The 17,453-nt window shown below is 38.8% G+C and overlaps 1 protein-coding gene across 2 annotated transcripts in view; it reads left to right on the forward strand.

Moving 5' to 3' along the window:
- The window catches only part of PDCD6IP (programmed cell death 6 interacting protein), an 83,140-nt gene that overhangs the window by 48,328 nt on the left and 17,359 nt on the right, over positions 1 to 17,453 (forward strand). For both annotated transcript variants that reach the window (XM_026016437.2, XM_026016436.2), the window contains exons 11-12: positions 1,977 to 2,088; positions 3,677 to 3,846. In XM_026016437.2, coding sequence (XP_025872222.1) covers positions 1,977 to 2,088; positions 3,677 to 3,846 — 282 coding nt within the window. The remainder of the gene's footprint in view (positions 1 to 1,976; positions 2,089 to 3,676; positions 3,847 to 17,453) is intronic.

The following is a 17,453-nucleotide window of genomic DNA, read 5'->3' on the forward strand; positions in this document are numbered from 1 at the left end:
TTTATCTCTTATTCTAAAAGGATATTAAATATATTTTATATTCTTTATCTTATAATTCCAGTATCTCTGATCCTCATGGTTTGGTTCTGTGATGGTCAATTCCTTTTGCCAACTCTTGCTCATAATTGTTTGTTTCCTCTTGTGTTTGGTGGTTTGGTTTTTGTTTTTAATTTTTAAAACTTTTAATTTAGAATAATTTTAGACTTATAGAAAAGTTGCAGGTTAGATACAGAGAATTCCTTCACCAAGCTAAAATCTTATGTAGCCATGGTACATTTGTTGAAACTAAGAAATGAACATTGGTACAATATTATTACTCAGATTTTACCACTTAGTTCATCAGCGCCCTTCTATTTCAAGATCCAATCCAAAATATTATAGTGCATTTAATGTTTAATGATTTTCCTTTTTTAAATTGTGAATTCACATTTCCTGAACTTATGTGGGAATTCTTTGGGGTCTGGGTTTTAAAGTGAATTCTAGAGAGAATTTTTATTTATTTATTTTTATTTATTTATTTTTTGTGGTTAATCTTTTTTATCAGAAGTCCATCTTAGGGCTTTGTGTCACACAGGTAATGTGATTTCCAGTCCTAAGTTTAAGCTTTTGATTAGGAATCTTTTTTTTTTTTTTAAGATTTATTTATTTATTCATGAGGGCCACACAGAGAGAGATAGAGACATAGGCAGAGGGAGAAGCAGGCTCCTCACAGGGAGCCCGGATGCAGGACTTGATCCCGGATCCCAGCTGAGCCACTCAAGTGTCCCTTGATTAGGAATCTTAGGTGATACTTCTTTTCTATTTAGAGCCAAGACAAGTAAATATCCTCTGTCAGGCAGTTTTCCTTTTTAAAGATTCATCCACTGAGTGTCACCCCTTTGAAGTGTCCCAGTCTGAGAGAGGGTTGTGTCTTTGATGTGACCTCCACTCATAGCAGCTCCACCTGTGTTTCTTGTCTCCTCCTACTGTTCCATTACATCTACACTCTAAGCCAATAGTGAATTGTATCGTTGGTGAACTGTGGACAGTGGACCAATTTTGGCTTATGGCCTATTTTCTGTATGATTCACTAGTTAAGGATGATTTTTATCTTTTTTTAGAGGGTTTTTAAAAAAATATGACAGAGATGGCCCACAAAGGCCCACAAAGCCTAAAATATTTAGTGTTTGACAGAAAAGTTTGCAGACATCTGCTCTAAGATGCCAGGGATTAACAGGTACCAGTACTCTAGCACTTGTTTTTTCTGGTAGATTATTAGCACTTTCTTGTATTTCTTGCCCCCTACTATTCTGTCTTCTCACATATACATTCAAAAGTCATTTTTTAAAAAAGATTTTATTTATTTATTCATGAGAGACACAGAGAATGAGAGAGAGAGAGAGGGACAGAGACACAGGAAGAGGGAGAAGCAGGCTCCATGCAGGGAGCCTGACATGGGACTCAGTCCTGGGTCTCCAGGATCACACCCTGGGCTGAAGGCAGCGCTAAACCACTGAGCCACCCGGGCTGCCCTAGAAGTCACTTTTTATTTATTTATTTTTTATTTTTTATTTTTTGAAGTCACTTTTTATATGTTAGAGTCTAAATCTTTTATTTTCATATAGTTAGATTAGTATCTTTCTCCTTGTTTTGTATATATCTAAGGTCTAAAGGCTTCCTATTTCTTTTAATCTTAAAAAGAATCTTTGTTTAAAGTAGCCTTGGTATATGGATATACATATAATCTTTTAGTTTTTCTTCTTAATTTTCTGAGCAAGGTAATAGCTAACAGTTTTAAATTTTATAAGACCTTGTTAAATACATTTAACTTGGATTTGTGCAACAAAAATTGTACCATTTTATATTCCAGCCAGTAAAGTAGGGGCATTCCCATCTCATCAATTTTCACCTATATTAAATCTGACCATTTAAAAATGTTTTAAATTTTTTTATACCAGAAATGATATTTTATTGTTGCTTTGCCTCTTTTTTAAAAGTCATTAAGATTGTTGGATGAAGAAGAAGCAACTGACAATGATTTAAGAGCAAAATTCAAGGAACGCTGGCAAAGGACACCATCTAATGAACTCTATAAGCCTTTAAGAGCAGGTAAAAATGTGATGTGCATAAATGGCTTTCACATGAAGAAATTCCCAATTTTTTTTTAAATTTTATTTTTAAGTTATCTCTGTACCCAGTGTGGGGGTTGAACTCACAATCCTGAAATCAAGAGTTGCATGCTCCACTGACCCAGCCAGCTAGGTACCCCTGTAAATTCCCAATTTAGATCCACATTTTTGCTTGATTAAATTAGAGTCAGTAAAAAAAAAAATAGAGTCAGTTGTAAAACCCTTTTTTTGCTCTGCTATTGTGAAAACACAGGTGTTTTTCCTTAGTTCCTTGTAAGATTAAAAAAATAAATAACAGATAATCCATGTTCATTCTAAGAAGTTCATATTCTTAAGAATTCTAAAAAAAAATTCTGTTTTGAAAAAGATTTATTTTAGAGAGAGTGCATGTGCATGCATGCTTGTGCACAGGGAGTGGGGGCTGGGGTTAGGGGATAGGGAGGAGGAGAGAATCTTCAACAGATTCCCTGATGATCGTGGAGCTGGATGTGGGGCTAGATCTCATGACCCTGAGATCATGACCTGATCTGAAATCTAGAGTTGGATGCCCAACTGGCTGAGCCACCCAGGTGCCCCCAAAATTCTAAAAAATTCTTTAAAAAATAAAATTAAAATGATCCTGTAACTTTGTTTCCTTTTCCAAGCTCTGTGCTTTTTTTCTTTTTTTAAGAACATTTATATGACCACTAGCTAACAGCGGTTCCAGGAACTATTAAGCTCTATGCATATTTTTAAAAGATAAGTGAGATCATTTTTAAAAAGATGATTTTATTTTACTAATTTGAGAGAGAGACAGAGAGAGCTTGCACTCTTGTGTCCTCGAGTTGGAAGAGAGCCAGCGGGAGAGGCAGAGAGACAATCTCAAGCAGGCTCTCCATTGAGTGCAGGGCTCCATCCCATAACTCTGAGATCATAACCTGAGCTGAAACCAGGAATCAGATGGATACTCAACTGACTGAGCCACTTGTGTGCCCCTAAATGTTAAGGTCATATTACATGCATATGGGTTTATAATTTTATTTCACTTAGTAGTGGTTGGTAAAGAATGAGTTTTACCAGTTAATTTGAAGTCATATTATTATTTTTTAATACTTTAATTATTAAGATTTGTGCTTGTTAAGATTAAGTGCCTTTGAGACTTCTTTTATTTCTCTGTAAAAGGAATTAATACTATTGAGATTTTTTTTCCCTAAAAATGTATCTGCTGTTCTTTTAAGTCAGGTTGAAACAGTGATTCTTTGAGAGGGGAATACTTTTTAAAGTAAGCTATAACAGTTTTTAGAGTGAATGATTTATTTCTATGTTAATGAGTTATAGGAAAGGATTAGACTAATGTCAGTTTTTATTTGGTAGACAATAACCACAAATGTATTTTAAGGTATAACTGCATTTTACCAGAAACAAAAAAGTGACAGGAGCTCAATTTCTATTATATAGTGAATGAGGACCCATGGAAGAGGGGGGAAAAAGTAAAGTTGGAGGGCAGAACTAAAATTGCTATAAGTAGCCTATAAATGTTACTGGTTAAAGTCACTACTGTGCTTTGGTAACATTTTTTCCCCCTGCAGAGGGAACCACCTTCAGAGCAGTTTTGGATAAAGCTGTGCAAGCAGATGCGCAAGTGAAAGAACGTTATCAGTCTCACCGTGACACCATTGCTCTTCTGTGTAAGCCAGAGCCTGAGCTGAACGCTGCCATCCCTTCTGCTAACCCAGCAAAGACCATGCAGGGCAGTGAGGTAAGAAGATACATTTTGATGTGAGTGGTCATCTATTTATAAAAACTATGTTCAATGGGATGCCTGGGTGGCTCAGTGGTTTAGTGCCTGCCTTCGGCCCAGAGGGTGACCCTGGTGTCCCAAGATTGAGTCCCACGTCAGGCTCCACGTCAGGTTGCATGGAGCCCGCTTCTCCCTCTGTCTATGTTTCTGCCTCTCTCTCTGTCTCTCATGAATAAATAAATAAAATCTTAAAACAAACAATGTTCAAGCTATAATGAACACAATGAATTGCCAATTTCCTTTTAAAAATGCAGATGTAAATTGATGTTGTTATATTTGAAGTAGCATGATATAGACGCTGTGTAATATAATAGATTACATTAGTAATATTACTATCCTGTAATAATTTCTACTTATTGAATGTTTCTTATGAGCTCAGTAATGTATTCTAGATACTTTATAAGTTTGGTATTTAATTTAGGTTTTATAAAAGAAAGGCTTGGAAGCATAGAAACTTCCCTGAAGTGGAAGAATTGGATTTTGCCAGGTGCTCTTCTGACCATAAATTTTTTTTTTTTTTAAAGATTTTATTTATTTATTCATGAGAGACACAGAGAAAGAGAGGCAGAGACACAGGCAGAGGGAGAAGCAGGCTCCATGCAGAAAGCCCGTTCTTTGTTGTTTGTTACATCATTCTCTACTGCCATCTACTATATTCCACTAGGACTAATCTCTGGAGGGAAAATCACCCAGCTGTGCATGTTAATAAGTGGGTAACATCATTATGACATTTCTGCTTGTTACAGGAAGGGGAAAATTAATAATAGGTCATGTGAGTCAGAAAGTACTAAGAGGAGAACATGCAAATATGCGTTAGTGGCTGATCACTGTAGTAGAGGTAGTAGAATAAGATAGACCCTGAAGTGCGTAGGAAAATAAGCCAAGGGCAAGAAGTATTTGCTGAAAACTTCTTAAAAAGGTGAATTTCCTGGGATAGTAGGTCTCAAAAATTACCAATTTTGTGCCCGCCCTCCCTCCCTCCCTCCCTTCCTTCCTTCCTTCCTTCCTTTCTTTTTTTCTTTTAAGATTTTATTTATTCATGAGAGATACAGAGAGGCAGAGACCTAGGAGAGGAAGAAGCAGGCTCCCTGTAGGGAGCCTGATGTGGGACTCAATCCCAGGATCCAGGGATCATGACCCAAGTCAAAGGCGGACACTCAACCACCTACCCATCCAGGCGTTCCATGCCTTGCCTTTCCACAGAAGCATTTCATGTATTTCTTCCACCAAGACTTTGGATACCTACTCTGTAAGGCACTGTGCTAGGTACTTTGAAAAATCAGCAAATGAATCATACACAGCCTATGGTCCAGTATGGAAGATTAGACCCATACAAGGAGAACTGTACCGGGTAGACATGTAGAAGTGTTGTGACTATAGAAAGTATGCTATGGGGGCAGCCTGGGTGGCTCAGCGGTTTAGTGCCGCCTTCAGCCCAGGGCCTGATCTTGGAGACCTGGGATCGAGTCCTGTGTCGGGCTCCCTGCATGGAGCTTGCCTCTCCCTCCGCCTGTGTCTCTGCCTGCCTCTCTCTCTCTCTCTCTCTCTCTATGTCTCTTACGAATAAATAAAATCTTAAAAAAAAATTATGCTATGAGGTTTTAGATGATGAAGCACTTAAATTCTAGCATTTCGGAACTTCTCTCTTAAGAGGCTTCTTAAGGGATTGGCACAGGACGAGAACAGTAAATAGGTAGATAAAGTGAACATACACAAAATCTGAGGATGATGGAGTGAGTGGCGTGTCAGAGATGCTACTAGAGGTTCTGTGGAAATGAGCCCCTATGAGACTACATAGTTTAATGTGTGCAGAACCCAAATCTCTAAAGGTGGGGGGAACTTGAATAAAAACAAAGAATATCAATTAGATGCTTTAAGGAAATGAGAGGAAAGGAGAAGGAAGGTGGTTAGATTAATTTGTGAGGAACAGAGACTGCAGACCCATAGAATGGCAACGAAGTCTGGCCCTTTTTTTATTTTAGGACAAAGAACATCCCTGTTTAATATTCTCTTTTCTCTCTCTCTCTCTTTCGTTTTTTTTTAAAGTAATCTCTGTACCCAACGTGGGGCGTGAACTTACAACCTTGAGATCAAGAGTCGCATGCTCTACTGACTAAGCTAGCCAGGCGCTTCCTCTCCTTTTTGGTGTCTTGTACATGACTCAGAATTTCTCTGGCTTTTGTCCTTTGATTCTCCTGCTTTCCCTAGAAAAGCAAAAATGGTTTCTGCTGAGCAAATCAGAATAAGCATGCACTACATTTTTATTTTATACAGTTATAGTCACAGTTGCTTTTGTTAACTCATAGTGGTATTACATAGGGGAAGAAAACATTTATAGTCAAATATGAAGTTATTTTACTGAAGTTAGATTTTCTGGATAAAAACAACCAAAAATTTTTTAGTGCTGTATTTATTTGTCCACTCATCATATGCCTTTGTCAAAAAAGACTTTAACATCATATGTTTATCAAAGCTATTTCAGATAGTTGTCATAGTTGTTGATGACACATTTTAGCCAGACTTTTTTATGGTTAAAAGCATAGTCATTTGAATTCTGATTATTAAAGTGATACAGAGTACACTGTTTGTTTTTTTTTTTTTTTTCCCAGAGTACACTTTTTATTAAGAAGTCTGATTAATGGAAGGGCTCTTTTTTTATCGTGAAGGGGCCTACTATTTATCTCTGGTCTCTTTGGGCATCTGTCTTTAAGATTTTGAAAGACTATGAAAAATTTTACAAGCTAAAAGTAATTTATATTTAAAGACCCTTTTTAAAATATGGAGGACCATTGCTTGTGATTGTGTACCTCTGATCATCAGGGGTATGGAATCTAGTCACATTTGGCCAGCCAAACCTTGGCCCTAGTATAAGTATATCCACTTACACTCACAGTATTGCATCTACCTGGGGTAATGGAGGAGTCCCTTTGGAAAAAAAATCTCCCATCTCTCCAGAGATAGTGTGTAAAGTAGCACTGTCCAAAGCTGTGTGCCCTTCTAGGACTTGCTTTCTCCCGGTTCACAAAGTCCTCTTCTAGATTAGTGGGTGATCTATATATGCAGCTTTTATTCTTAGTTTTTCATAACAGAAGTGTCTAGACAGGTGTCGAGATTGCCTGACATCTCTTTAGTCATTTGTTCACCAAACATTTGTGAAGACCTCCTATATGCCAGGAACCCATGGCACTATGGTCCCTAACAGAGAGAGATGGAAAACTCTAGGTTAGCTTTTGTAGGGTGAGTGTGATCAGGTTCCTGCTGTTCTGTTGAGATATTGTCATGTCTGCCTTTTCTGAAAATAAAATGGCACAGTCTGAAAAGTAAAGCTGAAAATCTCATTGAGAGTATTTGTTCTGTGACTAAATGTGTTTGGTGCTGTTAGATGCTACGGAGAGCTTTATCGTTTAAACAGGGCTGGTGAATTATGACCTAAATCCAGCCTGCCTCCTGTTTTTGTATGGCCTGTGAGCCAAGAATGCCTTTTACATTTTTAAATGGTTGAAAAAAGTCAAAAGAATAATGTTCTATGACATGTGAACGTTACATGAAATTCAGATTTTAGTATCCATAAATAAACTTCTGTTGGAGCATGGTTACACTCCTTTACATTTTGTCTATGGCTGCTTTCACACTAGAAAAGCAGAGTTGAATAGTTGGAAAAGAGACTATGGCTCACAAAGCCAAAAATATTTTTTTTTTCTCCCCCTTCTGTTTGGTTCTTTACAGGAAAAGTTTGCAGCCCTTAGTCTTAAAGGTGAAGTAGAGACAGCTGAGGTGATGTCATCATTCCTGTCTTTCTGTTTGGCCTTATCTCCTTCCCTTCTGTCTTTTTTTACTATGTTTCAGCCATACTTGCCTTTTTGTTTTGTTTTGTTTTGTTTTGTTTCCCTTTGAACATGCAAAGGTTGTTTCTGCCTCAGGACTTTATTTTTTATTTTTTAAAAATATTTAATTTATTTATTCATGAAAGACATAGAGAGAAGCAGATACATAGGCAGAGGGAGAAGCAGGCTCCCCACAAGGAGTCCAATGCGGAACTCGATCCCAGGACCCCGGGATCATGCCCTGAGCTGAAGGCAGAGATGTTCAACCACTGAGCCACCCAGGTGTCCCTGCCTCAGGACTTTAACATTTACTTTCCTTCTGTTGGAGTCTTTCTTTCCTTTGTATGGTTACTGCTTCTTTTTCTTTAAAGCTCCAGATGTCAGTCACCCTTTCCCTTCCTTTGTCATTGTCTACTATATTGCTCTGTTTTTGTGTATTTAATTCTCCCCTCCCTTCCCCTGTCCACCACGTGAAGGACTCTGCTTTAGTTAATAGTTGTATTTTAGAGCCTAGAATAGTACTCAGTATGTAAGGATTCAAAGTGTTGATGGAATGATAACTACTTGCAGCCTCACTTAATAAAGGGATGCAATTAATTGCAGTTGAAAACTAATTGGAGCTGTTTTTATTTTTATTTATTTTTATTTTTTATTTTTATTTTTTTTAAATTTTTATTTATTTATGATAGTCACACAGAGAGAGAGAGAGAGAGAGAGGCAGAGACATAGGCAGAGGGAGAAGCAGGCTCCATGCACCGGGAGCCCGACGTGGGATTCGATCCCGCGTCTCCAGGATCGTGCCCTGGGCCAAAGGCAGGCGCCAAACTGCTGCGCCACCCAGGGATCCCTGGAGCTGTTTTTAAAACATAGAAATAAACACAGCATTCTAATTATTATTTAAAAAAATTTTAAATTGAGGTATAATCGACATAAAACATGTTAGTTTCAGGTATGCAACATAATGATTCAGTTGTTGTATATATTGTGAAATGATCACAATAAATTTAATGTTGGTCATCACACATAGTTCCAGAATTTTTTTTCTTATAATGAGAACTTTTAAGATTTACTCTCAGTGACTTTTAAATATACAGTATATTATTATTTTAAGGATTTTATTTATTTGAGAGAGTGAGAGAAAGCACAAGTTGGGGAGGAGAGGCAGAAGGAGAGGGAGAAGCAGAAGCCAGCTCCCCGCTGAGTGGGGAGACCAATGCTGGATTCCATCCAAAAACTCTGGATCATGACCTGAGCTGAAGGCAGATGCTTAACTGACTTAGCCACCCAGGAGTCCCACAATATAGTATTATTAACTATAGGTGCCATGCTGCATATTGTATTCTCATGACTTCCTTATTTAATTAATGGAAGTTTGTACCTTTGGGTTACCGCCCACCCCTGTCCCTCACCTCAGGCAGCCATCAGTTTGTTATCTGTTATCTATTATTTGTTATCTCTTTGTTATTTGTTACCTATTTGTGAGCTTGTTTTTCTTTTAGATTCTACATATAAATGAGATTATAGGGTATTTGTCTTTTTCTGACTTGTCATTTAGCATAATGCCTTCAAGGTGCATTCATGACACCTATGGCAAGATTTTGTTCTTTTTTTTTAATAGCTGAATATTCCTGTTTGTGTATATATACCACATCTTCTTTATTCATTTGTCCATTGACAGACATTTAGGTTTCCATATCTTGCCTGTTGTAAGTAATGCTACAGCGAACATGAGGGTGTAGAGATTCTAATTATATATACTGTAACTTGATAACACATTAAGCCTCAGACTTGAGTGTATATAAGAAAATGTAGGTTGTGGTTTACTTTTCTTACTATTCTGGTCATTCATTTGTGGAAGCAGTTTAATCCTTTTTTGCTCTAGTCACTCTGTTAAAATTAGGCCAATATCATACAATCTAAAATATGGTTAAATTAGTATATATCACCGTTTAAAAAAAAAAAAGGATGTTTGTCATACAAGGACTCTGTGTGGTGGTCTCAAAGTTCATTTATATATTGTTTCAAATGTCATTGTTTTTCAGAGATTTAGAATCATAGCATTTTGGAATACAATAGGACTTACCAATTACATATTTGGTCCTTTTTATCACTGATTAGAAAACCAACTACCATAAAAGGAAGTTAGCTGATCTCCATAGTGGAGCTGACTTTAGAACCTGTGGTTCTATAAATTCTGCTGCAATTCTTTTCCTACCTTACTCTCTGCCATGTGCATGGTTAGTTCTTCACTGGTGAGGAGGTTTTATTCATGTGAGCCATGTCTGTCTTTTCGTATCACTTATTAGCTAACTTGAGGTATTATCACCGCAATTTGACCCATTATTTGATGAGAGGTTCCTAGTTCTACTATGGAAGAAGCATCCAATCTACTTCTAGATAATAGTGTTAGAGTGTCCCTGACTTTCAGCTTTGTTTTATAGACTTACTTACTTATTTATTTATTTATTTTTAAATTTTAAATTTTTTTAAAAGAAGATTTTATTTATTTATTTAGGAGAGACACACAGAGGCAGAGACATAGGCAGATGGAGAAGCCTCATGTGGGACTCGATCCCACGACCTGAGCCAAAAGGCTGATGTTCAACCACTGAGCCACCCAGGCGTCCCAAGATTTTTTTTTAAAGCCAGTTCTGCATATTCTTATTTCTCCCTGAGCTTTATTTTTAGTTGATTGTTTTATTTTTTTTTTTTCTAGCTTTTTTTGGACATAACTGAAAGATAAAAGGTGGGATTTTTTTTAGTAGCTAAACAGCCTTCACATACAGTCACAGTCATGGTTGAAGTTCCATTATCAGTTTAAATGTGACAACAGCTAATATTATCACAACCTTTTTTGTTTTGTTTTGTTTTATATTTTGTTTATTTATTTGACAGAGCGAATGCATAAGCAGGGGGAGTGGCAGCAGAGGGAGAGGGAGAAGCAGGGCACTGTCAGAGCAGGGAGCCCAATGTGGGACTCCATCCCAGGATTCTGGGGTCATGGCCTGAGGTGAAGGCAGATGCTCAATCTACAAAGCCACCCAGGTGCCCCTTGCTGCAACCTTTTAAAATTATATCCTTTTGTACCCCCCCCTAACAAAATATGTGACATAATTACAGGAATAGTTATCATTTGGGATGCCTGGGGGGCTCAGCGGTTGAGCGTCTACCTTTGGCTCAGGATGTGATCCTGGGATCCCAGGATGGAGTCCCACCTCAGGATCCCTGCATAGAGCCTGCTTCTCCCTCTGCCTGTGTCTCTGCCTCTCTCTGTGTCTCTCATGAATAAATAAATTAAATATTTAAAAAATAAAATAAAGAAATAGTTAATCCAAACAAACAAAACAAATAGTTACACTTTAGCAAAATAAAAGATACTTTTTCTATTCCTCATTGTTCCTCTCTTATGTTAATGTTTAGATGCCTAAGCCTCTTTATACTGCACCAAAGTATAGAGTTAAACCATAAACCCTACCAGTTAATAATACTGGCTCTAACTGATTGAGTGCTTACCCTGTATTAGAAATTACATTGAGTACTTTATGTGAATTATTTCAGTTTTCACAACAGTTCTGGGATAAGTACTATTATTCTTGTTTTACAGATAATGAAATTGAGTTTTCCAGGTAGTAAAGTATCCTTGGTTACATGGTAACTGAGTCTTAATATGTCCATTAAGGGAATATAGTGAGGATTGAAATATTTTTTTGCATGTAATTATGTTTCAATTTGATGGATAACTAGGTACTTGTTTTTCTCTATTCGAGTTTTGATTTAATTTTTTGTTATTTTATTTTAATTTTTTTTAATAATAAATTTTTTATTGGTATTCAATTTGCCAACATACAGAATAACACCCAGTGCTCATCCCGTCAAGTGCCCCCCTCAGTGCCCGTCACCCATTCACCCCCACCCCCCACCCACCTCCCCTTCCACCACCCCTAGTTCATTTCCCAGAGTTAGGAGTCTTTATGTTCTGTCTCCCTTTCTGATATTTCCTACCCATTTCTTCTCCCTTCCCTTCTGTTTCCTTTCACTATTATTTATATTCCCCAAATGAATGAGACCATATAATGTTTGTCCTTCTCCGATTGACTCATTTCACTCAGCATAATACCCTCCAGTTCCATCCACATTAAAGCAAATGGTGGGTATTTGTCATTTCTAATGGCTGAGTAATATTCCATTGTATACATAGACCACATCTTCTTTATCCATTCATCTTTCGATGGACACCGAGGCTCCTTCCACAGTTTGGCTATTGTGGACATTGTTGCTATAAATATCGGGGTGCAGGTGTCCCGGCGTTTCATTGCATCTGTATCTTTGGGGTAAATCCCCAACAGTGCAATTGCTGGGTCGCAGGGCAGGTCTATTTTTAACTCTGAGGAACCTCCACACAGTTTTCCAGAGTGGCTGCACCAGTTCACATTCCCACCAACAGTGTACGAGGGTTCCCTTTTCTCCGCATCCTCTCCAACATTTGTGGTTTCCTGCTTTGTTAATTTTCCCCATTCTCGCTGGTGTGAGGTGGTATCTCATTGTGGTTTTGATTTGTATTTCCCTGATGTCAAGTAATGCAGAGCATTTTCTCATGTGCGTGTTGGCCATGTCTATGTCTTCCTCTGTGAGATTTCTCTTCATGTCTTTTGCCCATTGCATGATTGGATTGTTTGTTTCTTTGCTGTTGAGTTTAATAAGTTCTTTATAGATCTTGGAAACTAGCCCTTTATCTGATACGTCATTTGCAAATATCTTCTCCCATTCTGTAGGTTGTCTTTGAGTTTTGTTGACTGTATCCTTTGCTGTGCAAAAAGCTTCTTATCTTGATGAAGTCCCAATAGTTCATTTTTGCTTTTGTTTCTTTTGCCTTCGTGGATGTATCTTGTAAGAAGTTACTGTGGCCAAGTTCGAAAAAGGTGTTGCCTGTGTTCTCCTCTAGGATTTTGATGGATTCTTGTCTCACATTTAGATCTTTCATCCATTTTGAGTTTATCTTTGTGTATGGTGCAGGAGAGTGGTCTAGTTTCATTCTTCTGCATGTGGATGTCCAATTTTCCCAGCACCATTTATTGAAGAGACTTTCTTTCTTCCAATGGATAGTCTTTCCTCCTTTATCGAATATTAGTTGACCATAAAGTTGAGGGTCCACTTCTGGGTTCTCTGTTCTGTTCCATTGATCTATGTGTCTGTTTTTGTGCCAGTACCACCCTGTCTTGATGACCACAGCTTTGTAGTACAATCTGAAATCTGGCATTGTGATGCCCCCAGCTATGGTTTTCTTTTTTAAAATTCCCCTGGCTATTCGGGGTCTTTTCTGATTCCACACAAATCTTAAGATAATTTGTTCTAACTCTCTGAAGAAAGACCATGGTATTTTGATAGGGATTGCATTAAAGGTGTAAATTGCCCTGGGAAACATTGACATTTTCACAATATTAATTCTGCCAATCCATGAGCATGGAATATTTTTCCATATCTTTTGTCTTCCTCAGTTTCTTTCAGAAGTGTTCTATAGTTTTCAGGGTATAGATCCTTTAACTCTTTGGTTAGGTTTATTCCTAGGTATCTTATGCTTTTGGGTGCAATTGTAAATGGGATTGACTCCTTAATTTCTCTTTCTTCAGTCTCATTGTTAGTGTATAGAAATGCCACTGACTTCTGGGCATTGATTTTTGTATCCTGCCACACTGCCAAATTGCTGTATGAGTTCTAGCAATCTTGGGGTGGAGGCTTTTGGGTTTTCTATGTAGAGTATCATGTCATCGGTGAAGAGGGAGAGTTTGACTTCTTCTTTGCCAATTTGAATGCCTTTAATGTCTTTTTGTTGTCTGATTGCTGAGGCGAGGACTTCCAGTACTATGTTGAACAGCAGTGGTGAGAGTGGACATCCCTGTCTTGTTCCTGATCTTAGGGGGAAGGCTCCCAGTGCTTCCCCATTGAGAATGATATTTGCTGTGGGCTTTTGGTAGATGGCTTTTAAGATGTTGAGGAATGTTCCCTCTCTCCCTACACTCTGAAGAGTTTTGATCAGGAATGGATGCTGTATTTTGTCAAATGCTTTCTCTGCATCTAATGAGAGGATCATATGGTTCTTGGTTTTTCTCTTGCTGATATGATGAATCACACTGATTGTTTTACAAGTGTTGAACCAGCCTTGTGTCCCGGGGATAAATCCTACTTGGTCATGATGAATAATTTTCTTAATGTACTGTTGGATTCTATTGCCTAGTATCTTGTTGAGAATTTTTGCATCCATGTTCATCAGGGATATTGGTCTATAATTCTCCTTTTTGGTGGGGTCTTTGTCTGGTTTTGGAATTAAGGTGATGCTGGCCTCATAGAACGAATTTGGAAGTACTCCATCTCTATCTTTCCAAACAGCTTTAATAGAATAGGTATGGTTTCTTCTTTAAACGTTTGATAGAATTCCCCAGGGAAGCCATCTGGCCCTAAACTTTTGTGTCTTGGGAGGTTTTTGATGACTGCTTCAATTTCCTCCCTAGTTATTGGCCTGTTCAGGTTTTCTGTTTCTTCCTGTTCCTGTTTTGGTAGTTTGTGGCTTTCCAGAAATGCGTCCATTTCTTCTAGATTGCCTAATTTATTGGTGTATAGCTGTTCATAATATGTTTTTAAAAACGTTTGTATTTCCATGGTGTTGGTAGTGATCTCTCCTTTCTCATTCATGATTTTATTAATTTGAGTCTTCTCTCTCTTCTTTTTAATAAGGCTGCCTAATGGTTTATTTATCTTATTAATTCTTTCAAAGAACCAACTCCTGGTTCTGTAGATCTGTTCCACAGTTCTTCTGGTCTCGATTTCATTGAGTTCTGCTCGAATCTTAATTAACTGTCTTCTTCTGCTGGGTGTAGGATCTATTTGCTGTTTTTTCTCTAACTCCTCTAGGTGTAAGGTTAGCTTTTGTATTTGAGTTCTTTCCAGTTTTTGAATGGATGCTTGTATTCCGATGTATTTCCCCCTCAGGACTGCTTTTGCTGCATCCCAAAGATTTTGAACGGTTGTATCTTCATTCTCATTAGTTTCCATGAATCTTTTTAATTCTTCCTTAATTTCCTGGTTGACCCTTTCATCTTTTAGCAGGATGGTCCTTAAGCTCCATGTGTTTGAAGTCCTTCCAAACTTCTTGTTGTGATTTAGTTCTAATTTCAAGGCATTATGGTCTGAGAATATGCAGGGGACATTCCCAATCTTTTGGTATCGGTTCAGACCCGATTTGTGACCCAGTATGTTGTCTATTCTGGAGAAAGTTCCATGTGCCCTTGAGAAGAATGTGTATTCAGTTGAGTTTGGACGTAAAGTTCTGTAGATATCTGTGAAATCCATCTGGTCCAGTGTATCATTTAAAGCTCTTGTTTCTTTGGAGATGCTGTGTTTAGAAGACCTATCGAGAGTAGAAAGCGCTAGATTCAAGTCACCAAGGATAGGTGTATTATTATCTCAGTATGCCTTAACTTTGGTTATTAATTGATTGATATATTTGGCAGCTCCCACATTTGGGGCATATATATTGAGGATTGTTAAGTCCTCTTGTTGGATAGATCCTTTAAGTATAATATAGTGTTCCTCTTCATCTCTCACTACCGTCTTCGGGGTAAATTTTAGTTTATCTGATATAAGGATGGCTACCCCTGCTTTCTTTTGAGGATCATTTGATTTTTTGTTTAAATTATTTATTTACGAGAGTCACAGAGAGAGAGAGAGAGAGAGAGGCAGAGACACAGGCAGAGGGAGAAGCAGGCTCCATGCACCGGGAGCCCGATGTGGGATTCGATCCCGGGTCTCCAGGATCGCGCCCTGAGCCAAAGGCAGGCGTCAAACTGCTGCGCCACCCAGGGATCCCTTGAGGATCATTTGAATGGTAAATGGTTCTCCAACCTTTTATTTTCAGGCTGTAGGTATCCTTCTGTCTAAAATGATTCTCTTGTAGACAGCCAATAGATGGGTCCTGCTTTTTTATCCAGTCTGAAACCCTGCGCCTTTTGATGGGGTCATTAGGCCCGTTCACGGTCAGAGTTACTATTGAAAGATATGAGTTTAGTGCCATCATGATATCTATTCAGTCCTTGTTTTTGTGGATTGTTCCACTGGACTTCTTCTTAAAGGGGAATTTTAAGAGTCCCCCTTAAAATTTCTTGCAGAGCTGGTTTGGAGGTCACATATTCTTTCAGTTCCTGCCTGTCTTGGAAGCTCTTTATTTCTCCTTCCATTCTGAATGAGAGCCTTGCTGGATAAAGTATTCTTGGTTGCATGTTCTTCTCATTTAGGACCCTGAATATATCCTGCCAGCCCTCTCTGGCCTGCCAGGTCTCTGTGGAGAGGTCTGCTGTTACCCTAATACTCCTCCCCATAAAAGTCAGGGATTTCTTGTCTCTTGCTGCTTTAAGGATCTTCTCTTTATCTTTGGAATTTGCAAGCTTAACTATTAAATGTGGAGGTGTTGAATGGTTTTTATTGATTTTAGGGGTGGATCTCTCTATTTCCTGGATCTGAATGCCTGTTTCCCTTCCCAGATTAGGAAAGTTTTCAGCTATGATTTGTTCAAATACATATTCTGCCCCTCTGGCCCTTTTGGCGCCGTTGGGAACCCCAATTAAACGTAGGTTTTTCTTCCTCAAGCTGTCATTTATTTCCCTTAATCTATCCTCATGGTCTTTTAATTGTTTGTCTCTTTTTTCCTCAGTTTCTCTCTTTTCCATCAACTTGTCTTCTATGTCACTCACTCATTCTTCCACCTCGTTAACCCTCATCGCTAGGACTTCTAGTTTGGATTGCATGTCATTCAATTGATTTTTAATTTCTGCCTGATTGGATCTAAATTCTGCAGTCATGAAGTCTCTTGAGTTCTTTATGCTTTTTTCTAGAGCCACCAGTAGCTTTATAATAGTGCTTCTGAATTGGCTTTCTGACATTGAATTGTAATCCAAATTTATAATTGTGGGAGAGAGGACGGTTTCTGATTCTTTCTTTGGAGGTGAGGTTTTCCTTCTAGTCATTTTGCTCACTGCAGAGTGGCCAAAAACAAGTTGTATTGGGAAAAGGAGAAAAAGAGAGGAGAGAAAGAAGGAAAGAAAATAGAAAAAGAAAAAAGATAAAAGGAAGAAAAAAAAAAGAAAAAGAGAAAGAAAAAGAAAGAAAGCGAAAAGAAAAGGGTGGGGGAAGCAAACAGAAATCAAAAAGCAAAAAAAAAGAAAGACAAACCCAGAAAACCAAAAAACAAAAAACCCAATAAAACACGGGGGAGTATCTTCTGATTCTATATACTTTAAGTCTCTTGACTTCCCCTGGAACTTGTCTGTCTAGCTGGTCTTCTGGGGGAGAGGTCTGTTGTGCTTATTTTCAGGTGTGAGCACTTGGGGGGAGCTGCTCTGCCCCCTGCCTGGTGCAGGGCTTGGTGGGGGTGTTTACCCCGTGAGGCCCCAGGAGGAACAACCACAGTGGCGGGGCCAGCTCTGGAGCCCTGGAGTCTGCTCCCAGAGTAACTCCAGGGCTCTCCGTCTGCAGGGCCTGGAGGCTCCGGGGCGGGGCTCCTGATCTGCTCAGCTCGGGGCAGGGGCGTCCTTGCTGTCCTGGGTCCTCCCGGCCTCTGCCTGTCCCGGAGGGAGGCGGATCCTGGGCTGTGTCCCCAGCGCCCTGTGCTCCGGGGCCTGCGCTGTTGGATTCGTGCTCCCGCCCCGCAGCCCCCTCCGTGGTGCTGCCGCCCGAGCCCCTCCGAGCTGCTCC

This window comes from Vulpes vulpes, chromosome 11, assembly GCF_048418805.1.
Source record: "Vulpes vulpes isolate BD-2025 chromosome 11, VulVul3, whole genome shotgun sequence".
NCBI lineage: Eukaryota > Metazoa > Chordata > Mammalia > Carnivora > Canidae > Vulpes > Vulpes vulpes.